At 46.0% G+C, this 24,428-nt stretch overlaps 1 protein-coding gene across 1 annotated transcript in view; it reads left to right on the plus strand.

Annotated features, from left to right (window-relative positions):
- Nucleotides 1-3,544: 3,544 nt before the first annotated feature.
- TACC2 (transforming acidic coiled-coil containing protein 2) overlaps nucleotides 3,545-24,428 on the plus strand; it is a 181,165-nt gene continuing 160,281 nt past the window's right edge. The window contains exons 1-2 of the mRNA XM_082644573.1: nucleotides 3,545-3,592; nucleotides 17,960-18,072. Of these exons, the coding sequence (XP_082500699.1) occupies nucleotides 3,560-3,592; nucleotides 17,960-18,072 (146 nt within the window). The 5' untranslated portion in view covers nucleotides 3,545-3,559. The remainder of the gene's footprint in view (nucleotides 3,593-17,959; nucleotides 18,073-24,428) is intronic.

Genomic DNA, 24,428 nt, shown 5'->3' on the forward strand with positions numbered 1-24,428 from the left:
GATTCTTAAGAAAATTATTGAATTTTATTTGGTGAATGAGTTTCAAAAATTAATGTTGCATCGAATCACGTGTAATTCCAGCTGCATGTGGTTCAGCCTGGCAGGTACGAGGAAGTTATGATAATGGATAAGGGCACAATGATTGCAACACTCAACATTACTTCCTAATGAGGCATAATTTTGCAAATGAACAGAAAAAATAAACTGAAGTGATTGATTTTAAATAAATGAAAATTTTTACATTCTGTAAGTGAGTATATGATTCCTTTTTTTTTTTTTTTTGGCCATCTTATAAACAGCAAATGGCAGAAAGGATTGAGCAATTGCAACTTTTTTTTTTTTTTACATCTTTATTGGAGTATAATTGTTTTACAATGGTGTGTTAGTTTCTGCTTTATAACAAAGTGAATCAGTTATACATATACCTATGTTCCCATATCTCTTCCCTCTTGCGTCTCCCTCCCTCCCACCCTCCCTATCCCACCCCTCCAGGCGGTCACAAAGCACCAAGCTGATCTCCCTGTGCTATGCGGCTGCTTCCCACTATCTATCTACCTTACATTTGGTAGTGTATATATGTCCATGCCTCTCTCGCTTTGTCACAGCTTACCCTTCCCCCTCCCCATATCTTCAAGTCCATTCTCAAGTAGATCTGTGTCTTTATTTCTGTTTTACCCCTAGGTTCTTCATGACATTTTTTTTTCTTAAATTCCATATATATGTGTTAGCATACGGTATTTGTCTTTCTCTTTCTGACTTACTTCACTCTGTATGACAGACTCTAGGTCTATCCACCTCATTACAAATAGCTCAATTTCATTTCTTTTTATGGCTGAGTAATATTCCATTGTATATATGTGCCACATCTTCTTTATCCATTCATCCGATGATGGACACTTAGGTTGTCTCCATCTCCTGGCTATTGTAAATGGTGCTGCAATGAACATTTTGGTACATGACTCTTTCTGAATTATGGTTTTCTCAGGGTATATGCCCAGTAGTGGGATTGCTGGGTCATATGGTAGTTCTATTTGTAGTTTTTTAAGGAACCTCCATACCGTTCTCCATAGTGGCTGTATCAATTTACATTCCCACCAACAGCGCAAGAGGGTTCCCTTTTCTCCACACCCTCTCCAGCATTTATTGTTTCTAGAGTTTTTGATGGTGACCATTCTGACTGGTGTGAGATTATATCTCATTGTAGTTTTGATTTGCATTTCTCTAATGAGTAAAGATGTTGAGCATCCTTTCATGTGTTTGTTGGCAGTCTGTATATCTTCTTTGGAGAAATGTCTATTTAGGTCTTCTGCCCACTTTTGGATTGGGTTGTTAGTTTTTTGTTATTGAGCTGCATGAGCTGCTTATAAATTTTGGAGATTAATCCTTTGTCCGTTGCTTCATTTGCAAATATTTTCTCCCGTTCTGAGGCTTGTCTTTTGGTCTTGTTTATGGTTTCCTTTGCTGTGCAAAAGCTTTGCAACTTTTTGATTAAAGGGTTAGGAGGGAGAGAATTGATCACTACAGTGACATCACTCATAATTTTCTCAGTTTGGGGACATTTTAATTAGGCCCGTTCAAAATACTTATATTTTATTTTCCCGTGACTGTTGATTACACATAGTACATGGTAGCTACTCACTCAGTTTTGGTTGAATGGCTAAGCAAATCAATGGACACATTTTATTTTAAGTCCATCACTGAAATTTTCTGAGGAAATGCTATGATGACAGCCATCCTGCTGGGAAGAAATCTTGAATCAGAAGGCAGGAGACTGGTTTCTGTTTCCAACTCTGGCCTCCCCAAAACTGGGTCTTTGGCAAGTCCCTGGCCTTCTCTGCAGCCTCAGTTTCCCCACCAGGTTAGACTGGTAATCTCTAAGGCTCCAGCTCGAAAAGTCTGTAATTTATTTTAGTTATTTATTTATTTATTGAAGTATAGTTGATTTACAATGTTGTGGTAATTACTACTGTACAGCAAAGTGCTTCAGTTATACAGATATATATATATATATATTCTTTATTACAATATGCTTTTCCATTACGGTTTATCATAGGATACTGAATATAGTTCTCTGTGCTATACAGCAGGGCCTTGTTGTTTATCCACTTTATATATAATAGCTTATATCTGCTCACCTCATCCTCCCACTCCATCCCTCCCCCAACCCCCTCCCCCTTGGCAACCACCAGTCTGTTCTCTATGTCCATGATTCTGTGTCTGTTTCATAGATGGGTTCATCTGTGGCATATTTTAGATTCCACATATAAGTGATATCATATGGTATTTGTCTTTTTCTGGCTTACTTCACTTAGTATGGTAATCTCTAGTTGCATCCATGTTGCTGCACATGGCATTATTTTGTTCTTTTTTATGGCTGAGTAGTACTCCTTTGTGTATATGTATCGCATCTTCTTTATCCATTCATCTGTCGATTGACATTTAGGTAGCTTCCATGTCTTGGCTATTGTGAATAGCGCTGCTATGAACATAGGGGTGCATGTATCGAAAAGTCTATTATTTTATTTATTTATTTTATTTTTTGGCCACACTGTGCGGCATGCAGGAACATTAGTTCCCCGACCAGGGATGGAACCTGTGCCCCCTACATTGGAAGTGTAGACTCTTAACCCCTGGACTGCCAGGGAAGTCCCTGAAAAGTCTGTGATTTTAAAAGATTTCTGTAACTTAGTTTCTCCACCTAGAACAAGTGAACAAATAGTCCTGATCCTGCTATGCTATGGGGTCTTGTGGAACTCTCTTGGCGATGTCAGCAGATGTCTTGGGCTCCTCTGTGGGCTGTGTGGGAAGCATCCTCATTATGATGACGATTAATCAACAACGTCACTAAGTAAGCCCAATGAAATGACTCTGGATGTCCAGATAGCAAGCCCCTTTACATGATTATGTATTCCTTGTCTGGCTACAGCTAAACATTTTCCTCAGCAAGAAAAACATGCTGCCTTCATCGAAATATGTGCAGAAGTGAAACAGATTTGATGAAACAAGTGTTTAGAGGAAAAAAATATGAAAACCACATGTTTGTGAAGAGCAGTGGATTTCACGCCTCCTAACACTGGACACCCAGCTCTGCTGTCCTCGACAGTGGGAAGCCAGCCACGCTCTGGATTTCCAAATCGAACACAATTAGAAACAGAAAACACTCCAACAGCGGTGCTCCTCAAGCTGTCCTTGGCAAATGGGCCCCTTTTGTCACTCCGTTTGTAGGTATGCGTATACGTGCACATTGGCATTAGGTCAGAGGCTCAGCAACAAACTCGTCTTACAGAAGTGTCTGCCAACCCGAGGGAATAAAGGCTGGGAATAAAACACCAGCCTGTACTGCTGGGTGGCACGTCGCAAAGGAAAACCCTTCAAAAGCAATTTTCCATGTTGTGACTGCAGAGGTAAACACTTCCCATCATCTGGCTTTTGAGTTTGGGGAAATGAGCAGGCGGAAAAATCCTCAGATCTTCTTCAATTTTACAGATGTATATACCCTTTTGTTTCTTCCAGGCACCACTGATCAAATCTGAAGGGACGCTGGGCACCCTGAATCACCATGGGCAACGAGAACAGCACCTCGGGCAACAAGGTGGGTGTCACGGGGCTTCCCCTTGACCTACACGGGTCTCTTGAGTGACATTGACTAGACTTTTTTTTCAGCATCTCCTCTCTGCCCAGAAAGGAGTGAAATAAAACTCAGATTGTGGCTAGATACATGTGGCCATATTCGTATCCATGTAGGCATTTTCCATTCCATTTTCAGAATTCTTATATTAAGTCTAGCCCTAATTTTTTTTTTATTTTAATTTTATTTTTGGCTGTGTTGGGTCTTTGTTGCTGCGCGCGGGCTTTCTCTAGTTGCGGTGAGCAGGGGCGACTCTTCGCTGCGGTGCGTCGGCTTCTCATTGTAGTGGCTTCTCTTGTTGCAGAGCACGGGCTCTAGGCACGTGGGCTTCAGTAGTTGTGGTGCACAGGCTTAGTTGCCCCGCAGCATGTGGGATCTTCCTGGACCAGGGCTCGAACCCGTGTCCCCCGCATTGGCAGGCGGATTCTTAAACACTGCACCACCAGGGAAGCCCCCTAATTTTATAAACTATATAAAAACTAGTTTTAATTCTTGTCCTATGCTTTTGAAATTGACATATGAGAGTTTGGTGCATTTTTCCTGGATTGTGCCCCCCACTCCATCTACTTACCTACATGGATACATACCCTTCCCCCCCAAAAAAGTCAAGGGCCTGAAAAAGTGGTTTTAAAAATCTATAAATGTTGAGCAGATTTAATGTGAACTATCATTTCCATGTTAGGTAAGGTTTTCACAATTGAGGAATAGGCTTTGCTTGATTGTGTGTAATACTGGGATATTCAAATAAATTCAAATTTTATAGTTGTCCATTTTAAGTTTGAGAGTTGTAATTCAATGCGCTGGTGAACAAAATTAGGGAAACACTTTCCCATTGATCTGACACACAGTGGAAATTTTGGATTAATGATATTGAGTTCTTTGAATGAGAAAATTCGACCTAAAACCAGCCTAAGGCAATTCCTTTTCCCTCTGCTTTTTTCTTCCCCCAAATCTTCTTTTCCTCAGGAAAACAGGAATCACCTAAAGAAAAGATGGCAAACTCCAATCTTTAGGGGCAGACAAGAAATAGTAATTGTGTTAAACAACTGGGTGGGAAAGTGTAGGGACACAGAGGGGTCCTGTCCTACTGTCTAAAGGAAGCAGCCACCATCAACACCAGCTGATGGTTGCCAAGTAGAAGTGTGGGTCCAGTGTTACAAGACCTTTCCATTTCTTCAAGAGAAGTCAGAAACGCATTTTTCCCCAAAAATCTTAAAGTTTTTAAAATTAAACTTTTTATGTTGAGATAATGGTTAGATTGGCATGTTGTTGGAAGAAATAATACAGAGAGATCCCACGTACCCTTTACCTAGTTTCCCCCAGGGGAAACATTTTGCAAAACTAGAGTACAAAATCACAACCCACATACTGACATTGACACAGTCAAGATACAGAACATTTCCAGAGACAGTGTTCCTTTTGTTGCCCTTATAGCCACACCCAACTCCCTCCGGTGCCCCGTTCCTAACCTGGCAATTTCTAATTCGTTCTCTATCTCCATAGAGATGAGCTAGAGAATGTTATACCATGTTATATAAATGCCATCACACAGTAGGTGACCTTCTGGAATTGGCTTTTCTCACTCAGCATGATTTCCTCGAGATTCATCCAGATTGTTGCATGTGTCAATAGTTCATTCTTTTCTATTGCTGAGTAGTGTTCCGCGGCATAGATGTCCTACAGTTCATTGAATCATTCACTTAGTGAAGGACATCTGGGTTGTTTCCAGTTTGGGGCTATTACAAATAAAACTGTTATGGACATTTGTGTACAGGTTTTTTTGTGAACATAAGTTTTCGTTTCTCTGACATAAAGCCCAAGAGTGCTGTTGCTGGATCATATGGTAGTTGCACGTGTAGTTTTATAAGGAACTGCCAAACTGTTTGCTAGAACCCCTGTACCATTTTACATTCCCGCCAGCCTGTATGAGGGATCCAGCTTCTCTGCATCTGGCCATCATTTGGTACTGTCACTATTTGGTGTTGCCATTCTGATGTGTGTGTTGTGAGATCTCATTATGGTTTTAGTTTGCATTTCCCTGATGATTGATGATGCTGAACATCTTTCACATGCTTATTGCCATCCATATATTCACTTTGGTGACATATCTATGTGTGTCTTTTGCTCATTTTCTAACTGGATTTTTCTTACTGTTGATCTTGAGAATTTTTATATAGTCTAGATACTAATCCTTTGTCAAATTGTGGTTTGCAAGTATTTTCTCCCATTGGTAGCTTGTCTTTTCACCCTCTTAACAGGGTCTTTTACAGAGAAGTTTCTACCAGGTACAATATATCAGTTTTTCTTTTTATTGATAGTGCTTTTTGTATCTTCCCTAAGTGGAGAACTCCTACCTGAATACAGACAATAAAGTAGGTTATATTTTCTCTCCATTACCTATACTAAACTGCACTGTCCAGAATTGAAGGCCCGTTTATTTAGGATAGTTGCACAGAAATGGAATTGGCACATCAAATAGAGGGTACGTATTTTTGAAAGGCTCTTGCTATATATCTATATCTATAGTTATATCTATATACGAAATGCATTCCAGAAAGGTGATGACAATTTATATGTCTCTCATCAGGATATGGGAGCCCATCTCACTATATCCTTTCAAGCAATGGATATTTTAGTGTCTCAGATCTTTATTGATTAGAAAGATAAAAGTACTTAAAGATTTAAAAATTCTCCTCCTACTATACCTTACACCCATTTCTCATCTCCTGCCAGCTCCCAACCCTAGCCTCCCTCCCCAGCACCGCCCCCCCCCCCCCACTCAGACTCCTGGAGCAGACAGGAGGTTTTCCTGGCACCACAATTTTTCACATCTCCAACCTCAGCCAAACATGACCGAGTGGGGCATCACGGGGGTGCCTTTAGGATTCCAGAATCAGAACAAGGTTTGCATTCCTTGGAGAAACAAATGGAAATGAAGCACAAGTACCTTTGGCTGTAGGACTCAGGGTCCCCCACGGGGCTGAGGCTCCAAACCTGTCTTTCCACTGTCTCCTGGATATCTCTGCCTGGATGACCCGCAGTCACCCTGAGCTCTTCAAACCTGAGCTCAACTGATCCTCCCCTTCTGTATTCCCCCTCTTGGGTACCATGCCCTATCCTACCATTCAAGACAGAAACCTGGGGGTCACCTCTAACTCCACCCATTCCTATTCTCCATATTTAATAAATCACTCTATGATTGATTGATTAATGGACTGTCTGTTTAGCTTTCCAAATTTCTGTTTAATCAGGACTGTTTTCAGTTGTGAGAGACAGAAGCCCATCTCCAATGGCCACAAGCAGAGAAGGGGCTCGTCTGGTTTATCGAATTGAGTAGTCCGCTGGCTTCCCTGGTGGCGCAGTGGTTGAGAGTCCACCTGCCAATGAAGGGGACACGGGTTCATGCCCCGGTCCGGGAAGATCCCACATGCCACAGAGCGGCTGGGCCCGTGAGCCGTGGCCGCTGAGCCTGCATGTCGGGAGCCTGTGCTCCGCAACGGGAGAGGCCACAACAGTGAGAGGCCCGCGTACCGCAAACAAACAAACAAAAAAAAGAATTGAGTAGTCCGCGGAGAGGGTTTAGCTGTAGTAAGTTACTGAGTCCGAAGGGTCAAAAGATGACGCTGGAGATCTCTCCTCCCCGGATCTTGCTCTGCTTTCCTCCATGATGCCCTAGTCTGTAGGGAGGTGCCCCCAGCCCCACAGGAATCTGATGGGCCCTGATCTGTCATGCGCCCTCTCTTGAATCAATCTCTGTGTCCCCAAATGTGGGACACTTTGATTAGCCAGCCTGAGCCACGTCCCCATACCTGTAGGGGAAAGGTGGGCCCTGGGTGATGACGGTCCCATCAGTATGGCTTTAGAGCACTTTCTCAAAAGACAAAAATGTAGCACATATCCATGAAGTTTTTTCTTACAGCTTTTTTCCTCCACACCCCCATTGTCACAACCCTATGACCCCACACCTGGATCACTGCAGACACCTGCGAACTAGTTTCTCTGCCTCCACCCCCTCCCCCATCCCACCCACACTCCCAGCCCTCTCTCTCAGAAGCTTTTTCTCTGCGAAGATGCACTTGGAGGTGCCTGCAACCTGCCTACAAGTGAATTCTTGGAAGGAAAGGTGCAGGTCTCTGTTCACAGATTAAGGACCAGGCGTTGAGAACCAGCCATGTCACTGGTGTAAAGGATGAGAGACAAGCCTGCCGAGTCCTGGCCCTTGCCTCCTTCTTACACCCTCGGGCTTCAGGTCCCTCTCCCTCTGTTGTCTGATTTCCCCTGGGTAGCCGTGGGGGAGGTAGGAGCACCCCCAGCAGGTTAGGCTCTCGCTCTGGTCCTCGGCAGGGGATACAGTTCACGTGGCCTGTCCTAACAGCAGACACTTTGCTTTCAGCAAGAGGACTCCGGCTTGAAAAACATCATCCTTTGGCCTCCAAACCCTGAACCTCTGCAGGTACTGGGAGACGTGCTCTGCGTGGCTTGCTGTCAGCCCCCTTCCTACCTTCTAGGTGGTTGGTTGCAGGCTTTTGGCGTGTGCTGTGTTCGTTTGCATTTTTAGTTTTTCTCCTCTTCCTCCTTCTCCCATCGCCCCCTCCCACCCACCTCAAATAAGCGATAAAACACAGTAGATATCTGCAATATATGTTTGGATTTTTAAAACTAACATTTTGGTGTGTCTACCCAAGACCTGGCTCGTTTGATATGCTTTGAGATGCTGAAGAAGGCTTATGTTCTCAAGGTAACGCAGCTGCTAATACTTACCTTTCCAAACATTTCTACTTTGATTTCCTTTGTCCTGGACGGAAGCTGAGCATGGGATGGCAGCCCCACCCCCGACCCCGTCGCCACCAGTGGGCAAAACTGATCTGTTGTAAGGAAGATTGATTTCCCAAGCACCGCCAGGGTCGTTGTGCGTAATGCAGCTGGCTGAGTCCCCTAGTTTTAGCCCTGCTCAAAGTGTTTGCTGTTGGCTGGAGAGCAGGGCAAATTGGGAGCTATGCATCCCTTTCACGGAGGTGTTTCCTGGAGACAACGTCAAGGTTGGTGTGTGCTGTGGGTGTGGTCAGGGTGAGGCCATAAAATGTGACTTGCTGTGAAATCCTGGCACGCCCAGGAGGAAGAGGAGTGTTAGTCACCCACAATGTGTTCCTCGCCTTAAGGAAAGAGCGGCTCCACCCCAGCGGTGGCTGCCAGAAGGTCTACTTGGTGCTGTTGATGAAAAGAATCAAAACAATCAATAATAAGAATAGAAAAGAGTTTTATTTGAGCCAAATGGAGGACTATAGCCCAGAAGCCAGCTTCTCAGATTACTCTGAGAAACTACTCCAGAGAGTGTTCAGCAGAGGAATGATATGAACTGAGAGAGTTGTGATTGCTTTGTCGAGAACCGTCTTTAGGGGGCAGAGGGCAGAAGTAGTGGAGGGACATTAGTTAAGATACTATTTAGAAGTCAAAAGATAGATGATTAGGGCTTGGAATGAGGTGACAGGGAAGGGGGTTCCTGGACTGGGGATATATTTTGAAGGCAGAGAGAAGAGGCTTAGTGATGGATGGAATTTGGTGGTAGGGAAAAGAGCAGACTCAAGAATGAACCCTAGGTGTTGGGCCTGAGCCATTGAGTAGATGGGAATGTCATTTCCTGAGATGGGGAGGATTGGAGGAGGGGAGAATTTAGGGGGAAGGGAGAGAATCAAAGGTTCTGGTTTGGTCCTAAAATCTGAATGCCTATTGGGAGCTGCAATGAAGAGATCTAATAGGTATTTAGATACACAACAAATGGGACTTGAGATGTATATTTGAGTCATCAGCACAGGTACTTAAACCCATGTGACTGGATGAGACCACCTGGGAGAGAGTAAGAGAGTTGGACAAGGGGACCCAGGTCTAATTCCTGAGATGCTCCAACATTTAGACATAAGCCCAGGGGGAAGTGTGGGAAAATCTTTGAAGGAGTTGGAGCTGGCTGAAGACAAGGGAAAATGAGGGACCTAAGAGATCATGAGAGTATCAAGAAACAGAGAGTGTACAGTGGCATCAGATGCTCCTGGGAAATAAGGAGCAGACACCTGTCCATCGATTTGACAATATGGCAGCCTTTGGTGACCAGGAAAAACTTCATTGCCCTGCAGGTCCCTGACAAGCACAGTTGCGGTGGAATAACAGTGACGCAGGTTGTGTGGGGAAGGGGTGATGAGGGAAATGGAGATAAGGAGGTAGAGAGAGGTGTGTACATCATCCAAGAAGTTTTCCTAAGAAAGGGAGCAGAATATTGGGACAGTAGCTAGTGGAGAGAGTTGCATGGAAGCTTTAATTAAAGACTGAAGATACTAGATGCCTGCGTGGTGATGGGCTTGAGGGAGAGAGGCAGGGAATCATTGGAAGACGGATGAGAGAAGGGTCAACTGAAGGAAGGCTGACCTTGAACGTTTGTGAAGGAATGGCATTGGAGCAGAGGTAGGCTTAGAGGAGAGACATTTCCACCACTGTGGACTGGGGGAGGGAAGACAGAAGCTGATACACCTCAGAATCGAGAGGGGGGAGGGAGAGGAGTTGAGAGAGCTCCCTTCTGATGGCTGATAAGGGTGCAGAGAAAGGGGTGCATGTGTGCAGAGGTGGAAATGAGGTCAGATGAGGAAGGGGGTGTACTAAGCATGGAAGTTGGGGGGATAACAGGTACTTGGGGAGACTGGACCCTGAAGCCAGGGTATGAGGCATGGTAGGACCTCTCTTCATAGTCTCCTGGCAGTGGGCCAGCAAATTAACTTAATGATTTTTGCTTTTGAAATTTTTTGGCAGCAACTGATTTGTCGAATTAATTAATGACCAATTTTACCTTAAGAAGTCAAGTTTAATAACATCACAATCGTCCTATATCTGGATCCTGCTGACAAGTCACAGTTATTTCTACTTTCATCAGCACAAACTCTAAACTCTGAAATTTAGTAGTGTGGCCTTGGTTTCTTGTCTGTATTGCCAAGGGAAGAGGAGTCATTGAGGGGGAAATTCACACACGCAGGCTGGACCAACTCCATCCACTTATTGAAGGTTCCTTAGCGACTGAGGCCTTTTGACCTCAGACCCACCCCCTCCTGCATGCTTGTTGCTGCATGCTGGGTCCTACTCGTTACTCCTGCTGCTTCCTTCCACTGACTCACTCACTGAGGTCTCCTGGCAGGCAGGCTGCTCTCAGGGAGCACAGAGCAGCCTCAGTTACTAGAATGCACAGCTGTGACTCACAGCCAAGCCCCAGGCCTTTCCTCCCTGGTGACTTCTCTTCCTGAAGGCATCAGATATGTTGGCTGCAAATGAGAAGAAAGTCCTATGTGTAACCAAGGCTGTGGAGGGTGACTGGCTTGGGCATAGGAGGGCACAGTCCAGTGAGAGGTCAGTGGACTAGCACTGAGCCAAGGGGAGCCTGAGCTGTCTCCGGGAGTGTCAGGGTCCTAGCTTGTGTGTCCTCTCTGGAACAGAGGTGGAGGTGACATAGTAATGAGAGGTTTCATGAACCCTTTCTGGGGTTTCATGCATCATGACTTGCATGGAAGGATTTATGGTGAAATAAGGGCCACGTCAGCCCACATCCCCATCCTGAAAGCGGGCATGACAGTGGTTCAGTGTTCTTGCCTGAGTGCTCGGTTCTGGGTAGCCCTCCAGAGGGCACCTGAGCTCTGAGCACATGGATTCCAGAGCACAAGGGCAACACCCATCCTTTGGTGGCTGCTTTACCACATCTGAACTTCCCCTTGGCCATTGGGTTGTCATGATACCCGTTTACGGCTCTGACAGTGTGGAGAGGGAAAGAAAGACAGTCAATCCTATTACTATAATGGCCTGACTTTAAAATACACGATCATTAAAAAAACTCTTTTAAAGCAATTCCATTGTCTTAACGTTTCTGTAGTTTGAGTCCCGGGGGAGGGGGGCGGGGGGGAAGGATTTTCAACTATTGAAAGTGTGGTCAATGCTGTGAAGCAAGAAGACAGATGCAAAGACACCTGACGTGGCACTGGGTGCCCGAGAAGGCGCTTTGGTGGAGCTGAAGGGTGAGCAGGAAACCAGAGGGATCAGGACGACTGAGGGCAGGTCACTGGGCGCGGCGCCCCCTCCAGCCCAGACCTCATCAGAGCAGGTCTTTCTGGTTCCAGCTCAGTGTTACAGAGGCAGCTGGGCCTGAGGTTCGTTCCTGAAGGCGACCTCAGCACTGTGGTTTCAGACTGTGGACTTCTCTGACATCCAAGGGACAGAGGACAGGAGAATCTGTTCGTGTGAGCCGTCCCGGGACATGTTTCTGCAGGCTGAGGTCTGTAGAAAACCTTAGGCACTGTGTGATGTCATTTTGCTTCTAGATAAACGTCCCCTAAATATGTGCATAAGTTGTTTAAATCTACAAATGCTTGGGGTCCCAAGTTCAGCTTGGAGGTAGTTTCTCTATTTCCTGAGGAACCCAAGGAACTCAGCATTACGACAGCCTTAGACCAGCGCCGGCAGAAACAGCATCCTCTAATATTCTACAGGCAGTAGGTGGGCACCTGGGATGATTTAACTGTGTTTAATGAGAAAGAAATTGAACAAAGACAATTAAACAGCATGAACTCAATGCTGATAACAGTGGGGAGAGCTCCTTTATTATGACGTCTGATGGCGCAGCCCAGAGGGTTGATGCTAATTTTCGCTGGAGTGATTATCAAAGTTTGTGAACTGCATGGCTCCATGTCTCGCCAGACGCATCTTCTGAAGAATCTGATTAACTATTTTAGCTTTAAGCTGAGATGGGCACTGGGGCTCTTGGTTAATGAGTTTTGAATCGGTTTCTTCTCTATAATCATAATAACTAGAATATGTGAGTGTCCACTATGATCTAGCCTTATGCTTTGTGCTTCACACGTATTATTTTATTTAACCTTCAAATCAACCTTGCAAATATGATCCCCCATTTTCCATATATGATACTAGAAGGCTTATGGCTGAATAAACACTAAAACTTGGCTTTGAACCACTACACCTAGCTTCCTGCACCCTTATTCTTTTTCTTTTTTATAACATCTTTATTGGAGTATAATTGCTTTACAATGCTGTGTTAGTTTCTGCTGTATAACAAAGTTAATCAGCTATACGTATACATATATCCCTTTATCCCCTCCCTCTTCCTGCACCCTTATTCTTGAATCAAGCCTTATGCTGCTTTAGCATGAAAATGAATAGTTGTAGAAAAATTCTAGAGGAGCAAAAAATAAGTTTTATATCTGCATTTCAAGAGCAATCAAGTAAAAGAAATCACAGGATGTTACAGGCCATCCTGACAACCCTTACTCTGAATAGAGACTGCTCCATTTGGACAGTTTTTTGCCATATTGACAAATTGCTCTTATCGCCCACTGAGGCAGGCAGGCCAGGGGTTGGGGATGGGGATGCCATGGGGATGCCCTTTGGTCTACTTCCCATCATTTTATAGACAAAGAAATATAGACAAAGAAATAGGCTCCAGGGAATTCCCTGGCAGTCCAGTGGTTGGTACTTGGCGCTTTCACGGCTGTGGTCTGGCTTCAATCCCTGGTCAGGGAACTGAGATCCCGCAAGCTGCGAGGTGCGGCCAAAAGAAAACAAAAACAAAAACAAAAAAAAGGAAGAAAGAAAAAAGAAATAGGCTGCAAAAGGTGAAATGATTTGGGTTTTCTGAACTTATCCAGCCCTCTTTAAACCATATTGCTTCTAAAATATTAAATACATGCAGGACATTAATATTAAGCCGTGGTTTTGAAGTCTCAAAGGTTTTCCTTTCCCCACAAACTCCAGATGTCAGAACAAGTCAACTCTGGCATCTTTGAGGTTCCTGGGTCCTTTGAGGATAATTCCTACCACTTTCAATGCTGACGCTTTTGAGTAAGGGAAGGTAGATATCGTTTATTGAAGTTATCTCTCATTCATTCACTAAACTGTAAGTTCCATGAGGGTAGGAACCATGACTCTTTTATTCTAATTAAAGCTTTTATTGGGGAATATTTTCAGATTTACAGAAAAGTTGCAAAGATAGTCCAGAGAATTCCCCTACTCCTCCCCCAGCTTCCCCTAAAGTTAGTATCTTATACCATGTCTTTTAAAATCTTCTGTGTCAACCTAAAGCCTAGACTCAGCCCTTCCTGAACATGAGGCCGCGTCATCCAAATCCCAGTGCAAACTCAATTCTCTTATTTTCTCCATCTTCTAAAGGAAGAGTGGGGCTTCAAACCCAGCTCTCCCTGACTCCAAAGCTTGTTCATTTTTCCTACCACATCATACCTCGTTATGTGAGAACCCGTTCCATTTGGGGAAGCCTAAAATTCCACCTTGGAGCCTCCCCCTTCTTGGCCTGACAAAGCGCCTGTGAGGAGAGCTAGGGAGGTGAAGAAATGTTTGGGATGATCTAGCCGAACTGGTCTAAGCACTTGCCTTCCCTTGACAGGGAGGGTGGGCAGCCCACCGGCCCTAGCACAGAACATGTGTTCATCCTCCATGTTTGGCAGCCTGGCAGTTGTTTCTGAAATCCGACTCCTAATGCCATGGGGATGACCTTTGGTCTACTTCCCATCATTCACCTGCAGTCACACTGCTCCCAAGAAGCTCATTCCAAGAGTGGGCGACTTGGCAAGACACTCTGGGCCTGATCTAACCATGTCAATTAAATCTCTTTAATGGCATGACCGGTAAGCAGTGGTTTAAGAGGTAAGGTCTGGGGAAATTTTCTTTTTTAATGAGGAAACACTTTAGCTCTTGATAAAGTGTATTTTCCAGGACTGGAAAGTTGCTGCAACTGTTTGAAAATTGCTTTAAAATAAACCCAGAGCTCTGGAGTATTCCTGAGCCAAAGAAAGACTGTTTGTTTACTCAAGCAATGGCAGCAAAGGAAAGATTTGAAGAAGCAATTTGAAAAGTCAGTTTGTCACATGGAGGATTGCCAATGTTTTTTTTTCCAGGCTGCTATTTAGAAGTGTAAGGGGTAACTTTAGAAATGTATGCTATTTGTAGTGACACCTGTTGACACAACAGACCCCTTGGAATCCTGTAAGCAACAGGGCCTAGTACTGTTGCAAGGATGGGGAAACTGGACAGGGGTTGGGGGAGGTGGTGGTGGACTCAAAGACACTGTAGGAAATGTGCAGAAGCAAGAGCTCCAAGGACTGAGTGTGCTTCCCTCGATTTGCAGAAGTGGCTACCAGACTAAACGGGAAAAATCTACTTTTCATACATTCAACAAGTATTTCTGGAATGCCTCTCTGTGCCAAGGCTATTCTAGGCATTGACTCTAGGCCTCTGTATCACATTGTTCATAAATGTCCAGTTGTTGTAGTTCCTCTGAGCATGGCAGGAAGATGGCAGGAATCATAGGCAACTATTTCCACTGCTTGGTGAGGCAGCATAAAGTAGGGAGGGGTCAAGGGCACAGATTCTAGAGCCAAACCGTCTCAGTCCAAGTCCTGGCTTCACCACTTCCAAGCTGTGTGATTTCGGGCAAGTGGCTTAACCTCTCTGTGCTGTGATCGTATCAGTAAAATAGGATTGTTGTAAGAATTGAAGGAGTTTATAAATATGTTAAACACTTAAAAGAATAGTACAGATTTCCCCAGCTATCTGCTATCTGAAAGTAGAGCATTCTTAGGAAACCTTTTGTAAGCTGAAATGGCTTAAAGCAAACAAGCGATTACCTTAGGACATCTCTTGCTAATGGATGCACAGAATAAATTGAATAAAGCACAGATGCTCACAGGCGCATTTCAAAGCTATGGAGACTTGATGCTGTGATGCTGAGTGTGGTTCCCGGGGAAGGAGCTTGGCGGGGCCCCTCTTGCTGCTGCTGGGGGTTCTCGCTGCCTCCATACCGGCTTTGCTGCAAAACAAACACTGAATGCTGTTTTTGCTTTTTGCCTCTTTTCATAAAAGCAAAAATCCTCTTGGGATCTCTTTTGGTTAGAGAAAACACGTACAGGTCTTTTGTAATAAAGAAATTACGTAAAGCAAACATGAAAAGCAGGGGTTACCTGTACGTGGCACATAGAAAGTGATTACAGGGATAAGTTTGCTACTATTGTTATACCAGAAAATGTGCTATATAGGTGTTGCGTGTCATTATTACTGTGAAAAGAGTATTGGACTTCAAGGCCGGAGACCTGGCCAAGCCACTTAACCTTCTGTTTCTCATCTGAAAAAATGGAAAACATTATTTTACCTGCCTGTTTAGCACACAGGGATTTTGTAAGACTCGGAGGATGTGAAATAACTTTGCAAAGTGCAGTGTGCCATTCCCATGGGTAGTACTATTGCCTTTATTTTGACTCCATCCAAGGATGTTTTTGCTGCAGAGAACTGCAGATTAGCTCTTTATTAGGAGAGGTGGCCCTGAAAAGTGAGAAAGGTCTATCCTATTTCCTTCTTCAAAGACAAATCTGAGCCCTTGTTATACTTCCTTTGCCTGAGGAAATTCAGCACGTGGTCCCCTCCCCCCTTTAGTCAGAGCAGAGATCTGCCCCCCTATTCCATCTGTTGTTTGCATCTGTCTGAGCTGTTAGACATGTCAGTGTCTTTCCAGAACTTCTTCACCTTGATCGTGGGATAAAGAGCAGGAGATTTATCTGTTAAATTATTTGCAGATAACGGGGTGATTGAAAGGGAAGCCTGGCTGCGGAAGGTGTTTGGAGCTGAGGCCTGCATGACAGTTAGACAAGTAGGAATTGGGTTACAATGTTAAAAACTCAGGACCCTGATATGAAAATGTCACTCACTCTGTACTGTGATTCCGGAGTCATCAAAGTAAAAATTGTAAACCATGAACCCAAAGGTAGTAATATTGTATAGATAAAGAACCTTCCTCAGAAGAATCGGGAACACCTGGAGTTTGAATTTACCGTGATTTGAAGTTTGTACTGTCTTGATACTGCCCTAGAGGATGATTGTTGTCCTGGAGTCACAGATCAGGAGATGGAGGCCCACAGGACAGGGCAGTGGCGCTCGTTACAGGGAATGGTTCAACCAGCATGGAGATCAAGCCAACCTGGGGTCCGCAGGCCCCCCTTAGGTGAGGAATCAACCCCAGTTGTTTGCCTCCATTGAAGGCATAGAATAGAGCTGCCTTTCCTTGGCTTTGGGGTCAGAGAGAATTAGGTCCATCCAGACTCCACTGCTGTGTGATCTTGGCCAAATACTTAACCCCTCAAAGCCTCTGTTCTAAAACAGGGACAAAAATAGCATCTTCCTCATGAGATTGTGGTGAAGGTTGAATAGAAAGCTCCTGGCCCAGTGCCTGGTACATGCTCAGTAAACAGATGCTATTATTATCGTTGTGTTATTATTTTCCCCCCATTCTGTCTCAGCAAAAGTGAATGAAGGGCTTCCCTGGTGGCGCAGTGGTTGAGAGTCCGCCTGCCGATGCAGGGGACACGGGTTCGTGCCCCGGTCCGGGAAGATCCCACATGCCGCGGAGCGGCTGGGCCCGTGAGCCATGGCCGCTGAGCCTGCGTGTCCGGAGCCTGTGCTCCGCAACGGGAGAGGCCACAACAGTGAGAGGCCCGTGTACCGCAAAAAAAAAAAAAAAAAAAAAAAGACAACCACGGCTTTGGGGAATATTTCTGGGGGTTCCTGAAAGCCCTTTCCCCATTTCTGATATTTGTATCTGACTTAAATGAGCACAGTTTAAATTGAGTTTTAAAAACATCTCATCTCTTTCTGTCCTGTGATTTGAAGTTTTGACTGTGCTCTAAATGTTTGCATCTTGGTTTAAAAAATCAACTGAACAGCAGACAACCTTATTGCGGGGCTTTAAGAAGAGATGACCAACTCTCAGAATGGTTAGGACCTCAGTGAGGGGCCCTAAGTTTCCCAGGGTCCCTCATTTTCTTCCTTCAGTTGTTTTCTTTTTTTCAGGTTTCCAGCTGAATTCTGGTGTGCAAAACCATGAGGCAGGGGAAGGAAGTGTGTTTTCATCTAGGCAGTGCCCCAGACGAGACACTTTAAGATCTCAGATTCAATATCCCACTTTCTCCAGGGAGCAGACGACCCCCAAAGTATAATGTGTTTCCTAGTCTCAGCTTCTTACTAAAACAGTCAACCTATTCAGCTGGAAATCTCTGGTTTACTGTGTTTCTCCTCCACTGGGTGGGAGCAGGGGCCACGGTCGCTCTGCCCACCGTGTGTCCCCAAAGCCTTGCTCAGCGCCTGGCACAGAGCTGGTGCTCAGATGGACGGTAAAGCAAACCAAAAACCTGGCCCTTGGAATGTTGTGGTCAGTGGCCCACTGATAAAGTCTCTGTGTTTTCAAAGACTCTTCTTTGATTTCCTTTCCAATTTCTCTTTCTTGTCGCTCAGAGGACTTCTTTGGCTCGGAGTCCAGGATCCGTGGAACGGCCTGGGAACAGTCAGAGTGCAGAATGGAAGCCGGAGGAGAAGCCCAGAAGCAATGACCACAGAGATCTGCCCAGGTAGGACCAGGTCTGGAGGACTGACCCAGCCCAAGGCATGGCCAGCTCGCTGCCTCTTCAGAGTTTGTTTTGCTCTGTTTACTTTGGAAAATTTACCCTAAAATCCAGGATGTGGTCCTCCGCGGTGAGGTGATCCAAGCTGTGGTTCCTAGACCTCTTTGTGATTGCCCAGACGCATGATTGGAAAAGTACTGTTTTCCTGCCCAGGGATGAAATTAGTAATGATAGGCTTGCATTCCACAGCACGCAGGTCTTTTACCCTCATCGTCAGAGTTTACAATAAACAAGATCAAGGCTGCCAAGGGGCTTAACAGGGGTGACTAATCTGTGGCAAAGTTGGGGTCTGTATTCTAGCACGGAAGCCGAGATGGGCACTGGAGGATGAGACAGGGGAGTCAAAGAACAGTCACCGAGTCTCAGGGAGACTGTGCATGAATTCCAGAAATCAACAAGGCCACACTGCCACAGTGGAACGTGGCCAGTGCAGGTGCGGCCCACTGGTCAGTAGTCCCTCGTTTTGACCCGCAGGCAGGTCCTGATTTCCCCGCTAGGGCTATTGGGAAGGAATCCAATCGACTTTCCCCACGTAGTGTTCAGCAGCCACAGTTTTGGGGTCAGTCACAAGCAGAGGGCGAACAGATGTGAACATTCTGTCCCCAGAACGGACATTGGTCAGGAACACTGGTGGCAATTAATAATTGCCTGTGGGTTCAGCACATGATCTAGTCAGAAAAACCCTCCTGAACAAATAAATTGAAGCCCAACTTCTGGGAGGCTGTAGTTACAGGCCTTAAAGGAACAAATGAACAAAAGCTTCAAGGAGCAAAAATGCAAAATTGAGGGGTACACACCCCGCCCCCCAAATCCCCCATCATTGACTTCAGGTCTCAAACTCTTTGCAATCACTTTTCACGTCGAGTTTAAGCAGTAGTTTTTGCTTGGAGGGTCATGGGTGAGTAAGAGCGGCCCCTGTTGGCAGGAATTTCCACGACGGCTGGTGTCACTTTCTGGGGGGGCTTCAGTTATGCGGTTTCTAGAGGAGAGGCTCTTTGAACCTCTTGGCATGAACATTGGATTTCCTTAGGGCAATGCTGATCCTTCGGGGCAGAGGATACTTTTTTGTGGAGAGAGGCACAGACTATGACTTAAATGGCACCTTTGATCTCAATTCTTTGTAAAATGGGGGCCTCCTTTCCCTCCCAGAACCCCATGGCTGTTCCACCTTCATGCACTTTTCTATCAGGGTAGCAGGACAAAGCGTTTAATATTTGGCTCTAACTAGACTGGATGACAGTCTAAACTGACTCCTGGTGATATGAGTCTAATAATCTGGAATCCTACACAAGCGAAGTCACTGCTGGCTGAGACCCAAGGTCCAGCTCTTCCATCCCCATCCTTGTGAGGTTCTGGGACTCCTGGATAGGTTTGGGAATTACTTGGGGCCGGTGTCCCAGCTGGCCTGGGGAGTAACAGCAGCTCAAAGTTCTTTCGTTTCTTCTTCCTCAGCTTTAATCAATTATCTTTCCCTTGAAGAAGAATTGTCTCTCATTGGCAGGCAAATTGCACATGAGGTGCCTTCTAAGAGCAAGTTCAAAAAAGCAACTTCCTGTTCACAGTTAAAAACATGACTCTCCTCCGTAAATGTGCCCATGTCTATTGTGCAAGGCCCTGTACTAACTAACTCAGAAACTAGCAAGAGGAGGCCGGGGAGTCGGGATGTTTACAGGAAGAGAGGGCGAGCATGGGGTCCCCTGTGTGCTATTTCAGTGGCGCACGCCACCCTTGGCATCCACAACAATGACAGCATTTGACTAGGATTTGACGTTTATTTTGCAGACGGGCACTAGAAACTATGCCAAATGCTCTATGCCTGCTAAATAAAATTTTATTTTCTTTAAATCAATTCATTTCTGATTCTGAGTCCTTACTTGGCCAGGCTGGTGGGAATGCCCATGTCAGCCATCCTTGGGAACCCCTCTGCTGACCTGGTGTATCGAGGCCATCATCTGTCCCCTTCCCACCCCATCACCACTGAGATGTCCACGTCTCAGGCCACACTGTCTCTCCGGCCCTATGACTGTGCTGCTTTCACAATACACTTGGCACATGGGGGTCTTTGGTGAGGCTGGGAGCCCACGGTCATTCCCTTCAGTCCTCTGGGATCATCTCCCCCGTGAGCCTGAGGACATGCTCAGGAAGCAGGGAGGGAGTCCCGGACGTTCCCTACTTCCTAGGACCTTTCCATGCTCCCTCCTCATCATCCTAAAATGCACTTGCGGTCTCCTTTTACCTCAATGGATAGCCAGCATTTTCTCTTCAAAGGACGTACTACAGATTTTTACAAAAGATGGAAAGACCAATTGCCCTCAAACTGTTTCTGTTTTCTACTTGGAAAAGCTCCAGAGAGAAAACACAGAAAGGTCTGCAGTGGGCCTGCTGGACCAGGAGGCAAGGGAAGACTATAAGGAGGAATGCACATGTTAATACTGCCCAAGATTGTCCCTCTGCGCAGATGTGATCTCTACTCTCCAGAGGAGGAAACCGAGGCTTGGAGCACTATGCCATCAAAGCCCTAGTGGTAAAAAGGCCATCGTTTCCCCCTGGAAGCTCCTCTTCCCTCTGAATACACAAGAACAGGCTTCATACATCCCCAGAGAGGTTAGTTCTTCATCCAGTAGGGAGTCCCCTCAGTTTAGCTGCTTTGCTTTCCAGTTGCCACACGGTGTCGCTGTTGTAACTTAGCCCTGCATTGGCCAAACCCGTGCAGAGGATGGGCGGTGCCTCCCAGGTGCCCCACCTTCCAGGTGCCCCACCCTGCGCAAGTCCCTGGGCTCCTGTGAGAGTATGATCCCGCCCTCCTCTGACAAGCTTCGCCCTGCTCAGCGATGTCCACCCTCGAGCACAGCTGCCCTGGAAACTTGCGACTGGACAGGTTCCAGCTCCACTGTCCAGTTTCCCGGAGCCTTTCCCTCCTTGGATACCAACAGCCCTTGCCTTTATTTTTTTTTGAATAGGTCTTTATTGGAGTATAATTGCTTCACAATACTGTGTTAGATTCTGTTGTACACCAAAGTGAATCAGCCACATGCATGCATGTGTCCCCATATCCCCTCCCCCTTGAGCCTCCCTCCCTATCCCACCCCTCTAGGTCATCACAAAGCACCGAGCTGATCTCCCTGTGCTATGCTGCTGCTGCCCTTGCCTTTTAAACCCTCAGAACAAAATGGATCTTATCATACAACCTTTCCCCAGATAATGAAGCCATTAGGTTGCACCAGAGGAAATTACTGTTTTTGTAGGTTAAAAAAATGTTGGATAGTGGCCATTTCCTGTGCTTCAATATCATACTTGCTCATTCTCTCAAGGAGGGTGCCAGGCAATATTTCAGAGATGACACACCTTTCTCAGGGAGTGACCCTAAGTGATTCGTGGGTGGCTTTCTGGCACCCTTGTCACTGAAGGAGGAGTGGAAACTCAACAGCCAAGAGTCTTAACTGTTCTCCACTGGCTGTCAGAGGTGAGCAGGCATCAGGATCACCTGCAAGGCTGGTTAATACACAGGTCGCTGGACCCATCCTCTAGAGATTCTGATTTGGTAGGTCTGGGGCCAGGCCTGAGAATGAGAATTTCTGATGAGTTCCCAGGTGACGCTGATGCTGCTTGTCCAGGGACCACGCTTGAGAAGCACTGCATTATGCCAGAGAGCTGTGTGAGTGCCATGGCTCCATGCTGTTGGGGTCCAGAGGAAGACACCTTTGCCGAGGGCTGGGTTAGACAGGAGAGTCTCCTGGGGGTGGGGGGAGGGGGGACTTGAACCAAAGGGGATGGCTGTAGAGGCCGTTCCAGGTAGGGGCAGAATTCCTGAATTGGACCTCTCTGAAGCAGAGTAGGAAGTGAGCCCAGACCTGGTGGTGGATGTTCACTAAAAACGAGGTTGGAGAAATGAGGCCAGGTTGAGAACTTGGAGGTCAGGGAAGGGACTGAGATTTTATCCTGCAGGAAACAGGAAGCTGGGGAAGTGCTTTGTGGTTGGTTGGTTTGTATTTAAACAAGGGTTTATGCGGGAACTTAGAGCCTGGATTAATGCACTGGAGCAGGTAGGCTGGAAGGACAGTAAGGGATGCTCTTGTAGTAAAAGGACGGTGTCTGGGAAATCACCCCAAGGTAGAACCTGTTACTGAACTAAACTCTGGTCCGCTTGCCCACGTGCAGCAAAGCCAATCTACTGACACTGGGTTGTGGTGAAGGAAAGTACAGGGTTTGTTGCAGGGCACCAAGCAAGGAGAACAGGCAGCTAATGCTCAAAAGCTCTAAACTCCCTGATGGCTTTCAGAGAAGGGTTTTTAAAGACAATATTAGGGGTAAGGGTTGCAGGGTGTCTGATCAGCTCATGAACATTTTTTTCGTTGGTTGATGGTAAAGTAACAGGGTGAAGTTTGTGGAATCTCAGCCATCAACCTTCTGGTTCCAACCAGTCTGGGGTCTACATGCTTGTGGTCAGCATGTAGTCACCAACCTCCACCAGGATATTGTTATTTATATCCCTTCAGGAGGAACCAGGAGTCCTGTAACTCTATTGTCCTAATCATTAACTGCTTGAGTCTGCTCTTTGGAACTCAGGGAAGGTCAAACAAGAAGCGGGGACAAGGGAAGGGCTTGTACCTTGGAAGGGCCCACAGGGTCCTCCTCAGTTTCAAACTTACAGAACCTGGAGATAGCCTGGGTGCAGGCAGAGGAGGTGGAGTCTAAGAAGATGCTAAGGTTCTGGACCAAGAACCCAAAAGAAAGGTCCAACATTAGAAACTGGGACGTCCAAGATGAGAGCTGCTATAGGGAAACTGTGATCAACTTTAGGCACATTGAAGGAAGGACCATCCAGCTTACTGGGAACCCTGCTGGTGTGGTCTTTATGTAAGCTGACCCCTGGCATGGGGAGGGGTGACAGTTTAATGGCCCGATGATGGAGCCTTATGGCCCCAAATGCAATGATACCCTCATGGAGGTTCCAGTTATTTACACAGTTATTCTCAGGTAGATTGGCTCATTCCAGTGCTGCTGTGTGTGTGCGCGCGTGTGTGTGTGTGTGTGTGTGTGTGTGTGTGTGTGTGTGAGACTTTAAAACTATATTTAAGAACGCAGGAACAGATCGGGTTGGGGTGTAGGACGGTAAATGAAATCATATGGGACAGTGTTTTCCACACTTCCCAGATCATAAGATTTACCCGGATGTCCGTTAACTATATAAATTCTTAGCCCCCTTTCTGGTCCTTCTGAATCAGAATCACTAGATGTGGAGCCAAGGAATCTATGTTTTTAATAAACACCCAGGGTGATTCTTTCCAGCAGGGACATTTGTGAATAGTGATCCACTGCCAGGTTCACCTTATCACGTGTTAAAGTACCCCATTTCCTGACCCCTCCCTTGAAGAGTCTGATCCAGTAGATTTGGGGTGAGACCACAAAATCTGTTTTTAATAAGAAGACCATGTGACTCTCATGATAAAGTGTGGGAAACACTGACCCAGGGCTTACCCTCAGGCCAATAACCATAGCGACCTTTTGTTTGCTTGTCTGTGAAGTTTATAGTGAAGGCTCAGAAATCAGGGATAATTAACATATGTTAAGCTCCTGCCCCCTCCCTTTCTCTCATCTATGTTTTTCTTTCCATAAATATCTCTTGGGAATCCATTGTGCGAGGCACTGGGGACACAGCCAATAACACTAGAAGCCCTGGGGTTTCTGCTCCAGTTGGGAAGTAGGTTGTAGTGAGGAAGTCAGACATGGAACAGAAGGAAGACAGACACTTTCAGGTAATGTCACGGCTCTGAAAGACACCAACTTGGTGTTGTGATTGACAGGAACAGAGAAGGGAGTGACTAGTTTGGATTAGATCAGTGGTTCTCAAAGTGGGGTTCCCAGATCTGCAGGCTGAGCACCAGATGGGAACTTGACAGAAATGCTAAGTCTTGGGCCCTTCCCCAGACTCTGGGGTGAGCCCTCCAGGTGTTCCCTTACACCCTAAGGTTTGAGAACCATTGGACTAGATGGTCAAGGAAGGGAGTGATGTTTGCACTAAGTCTGGAATGACAAAAAGGAGGCAGGCATGGGAAGATCCAGGTAGAGGGACAGGCGGTGCCAAGGACGTGAGGGAGGAATGAATGTAGTGTGTTAGAGAAACAGGCGGAGACTGATGAGCGAGCGAGAGGTGGACAGGGGCCAGATCAGCCAGACTAGGGCCTTGAGGGCTGGCCATGGTGAGACACCCAGATTTAGGTGACGTGAACCGATATGTGTTTCAACAGGACCTCTCTGGTTGCTGTATGGAGAATGCAAGGGAGCAAGACTGGAGGCCAGGA

Source organism: Mesoplodon mirus (genome assembly GCF_964341445.2).
Source record: "Mesoplodon mirus genome assembly, chromosome: 2".
NCBI lineage: Eukaryota > Metazoa > Chordata > Mammalia > Artiodactyla > Ziphiidae > Mesoplodon > Mesoplodon mirus.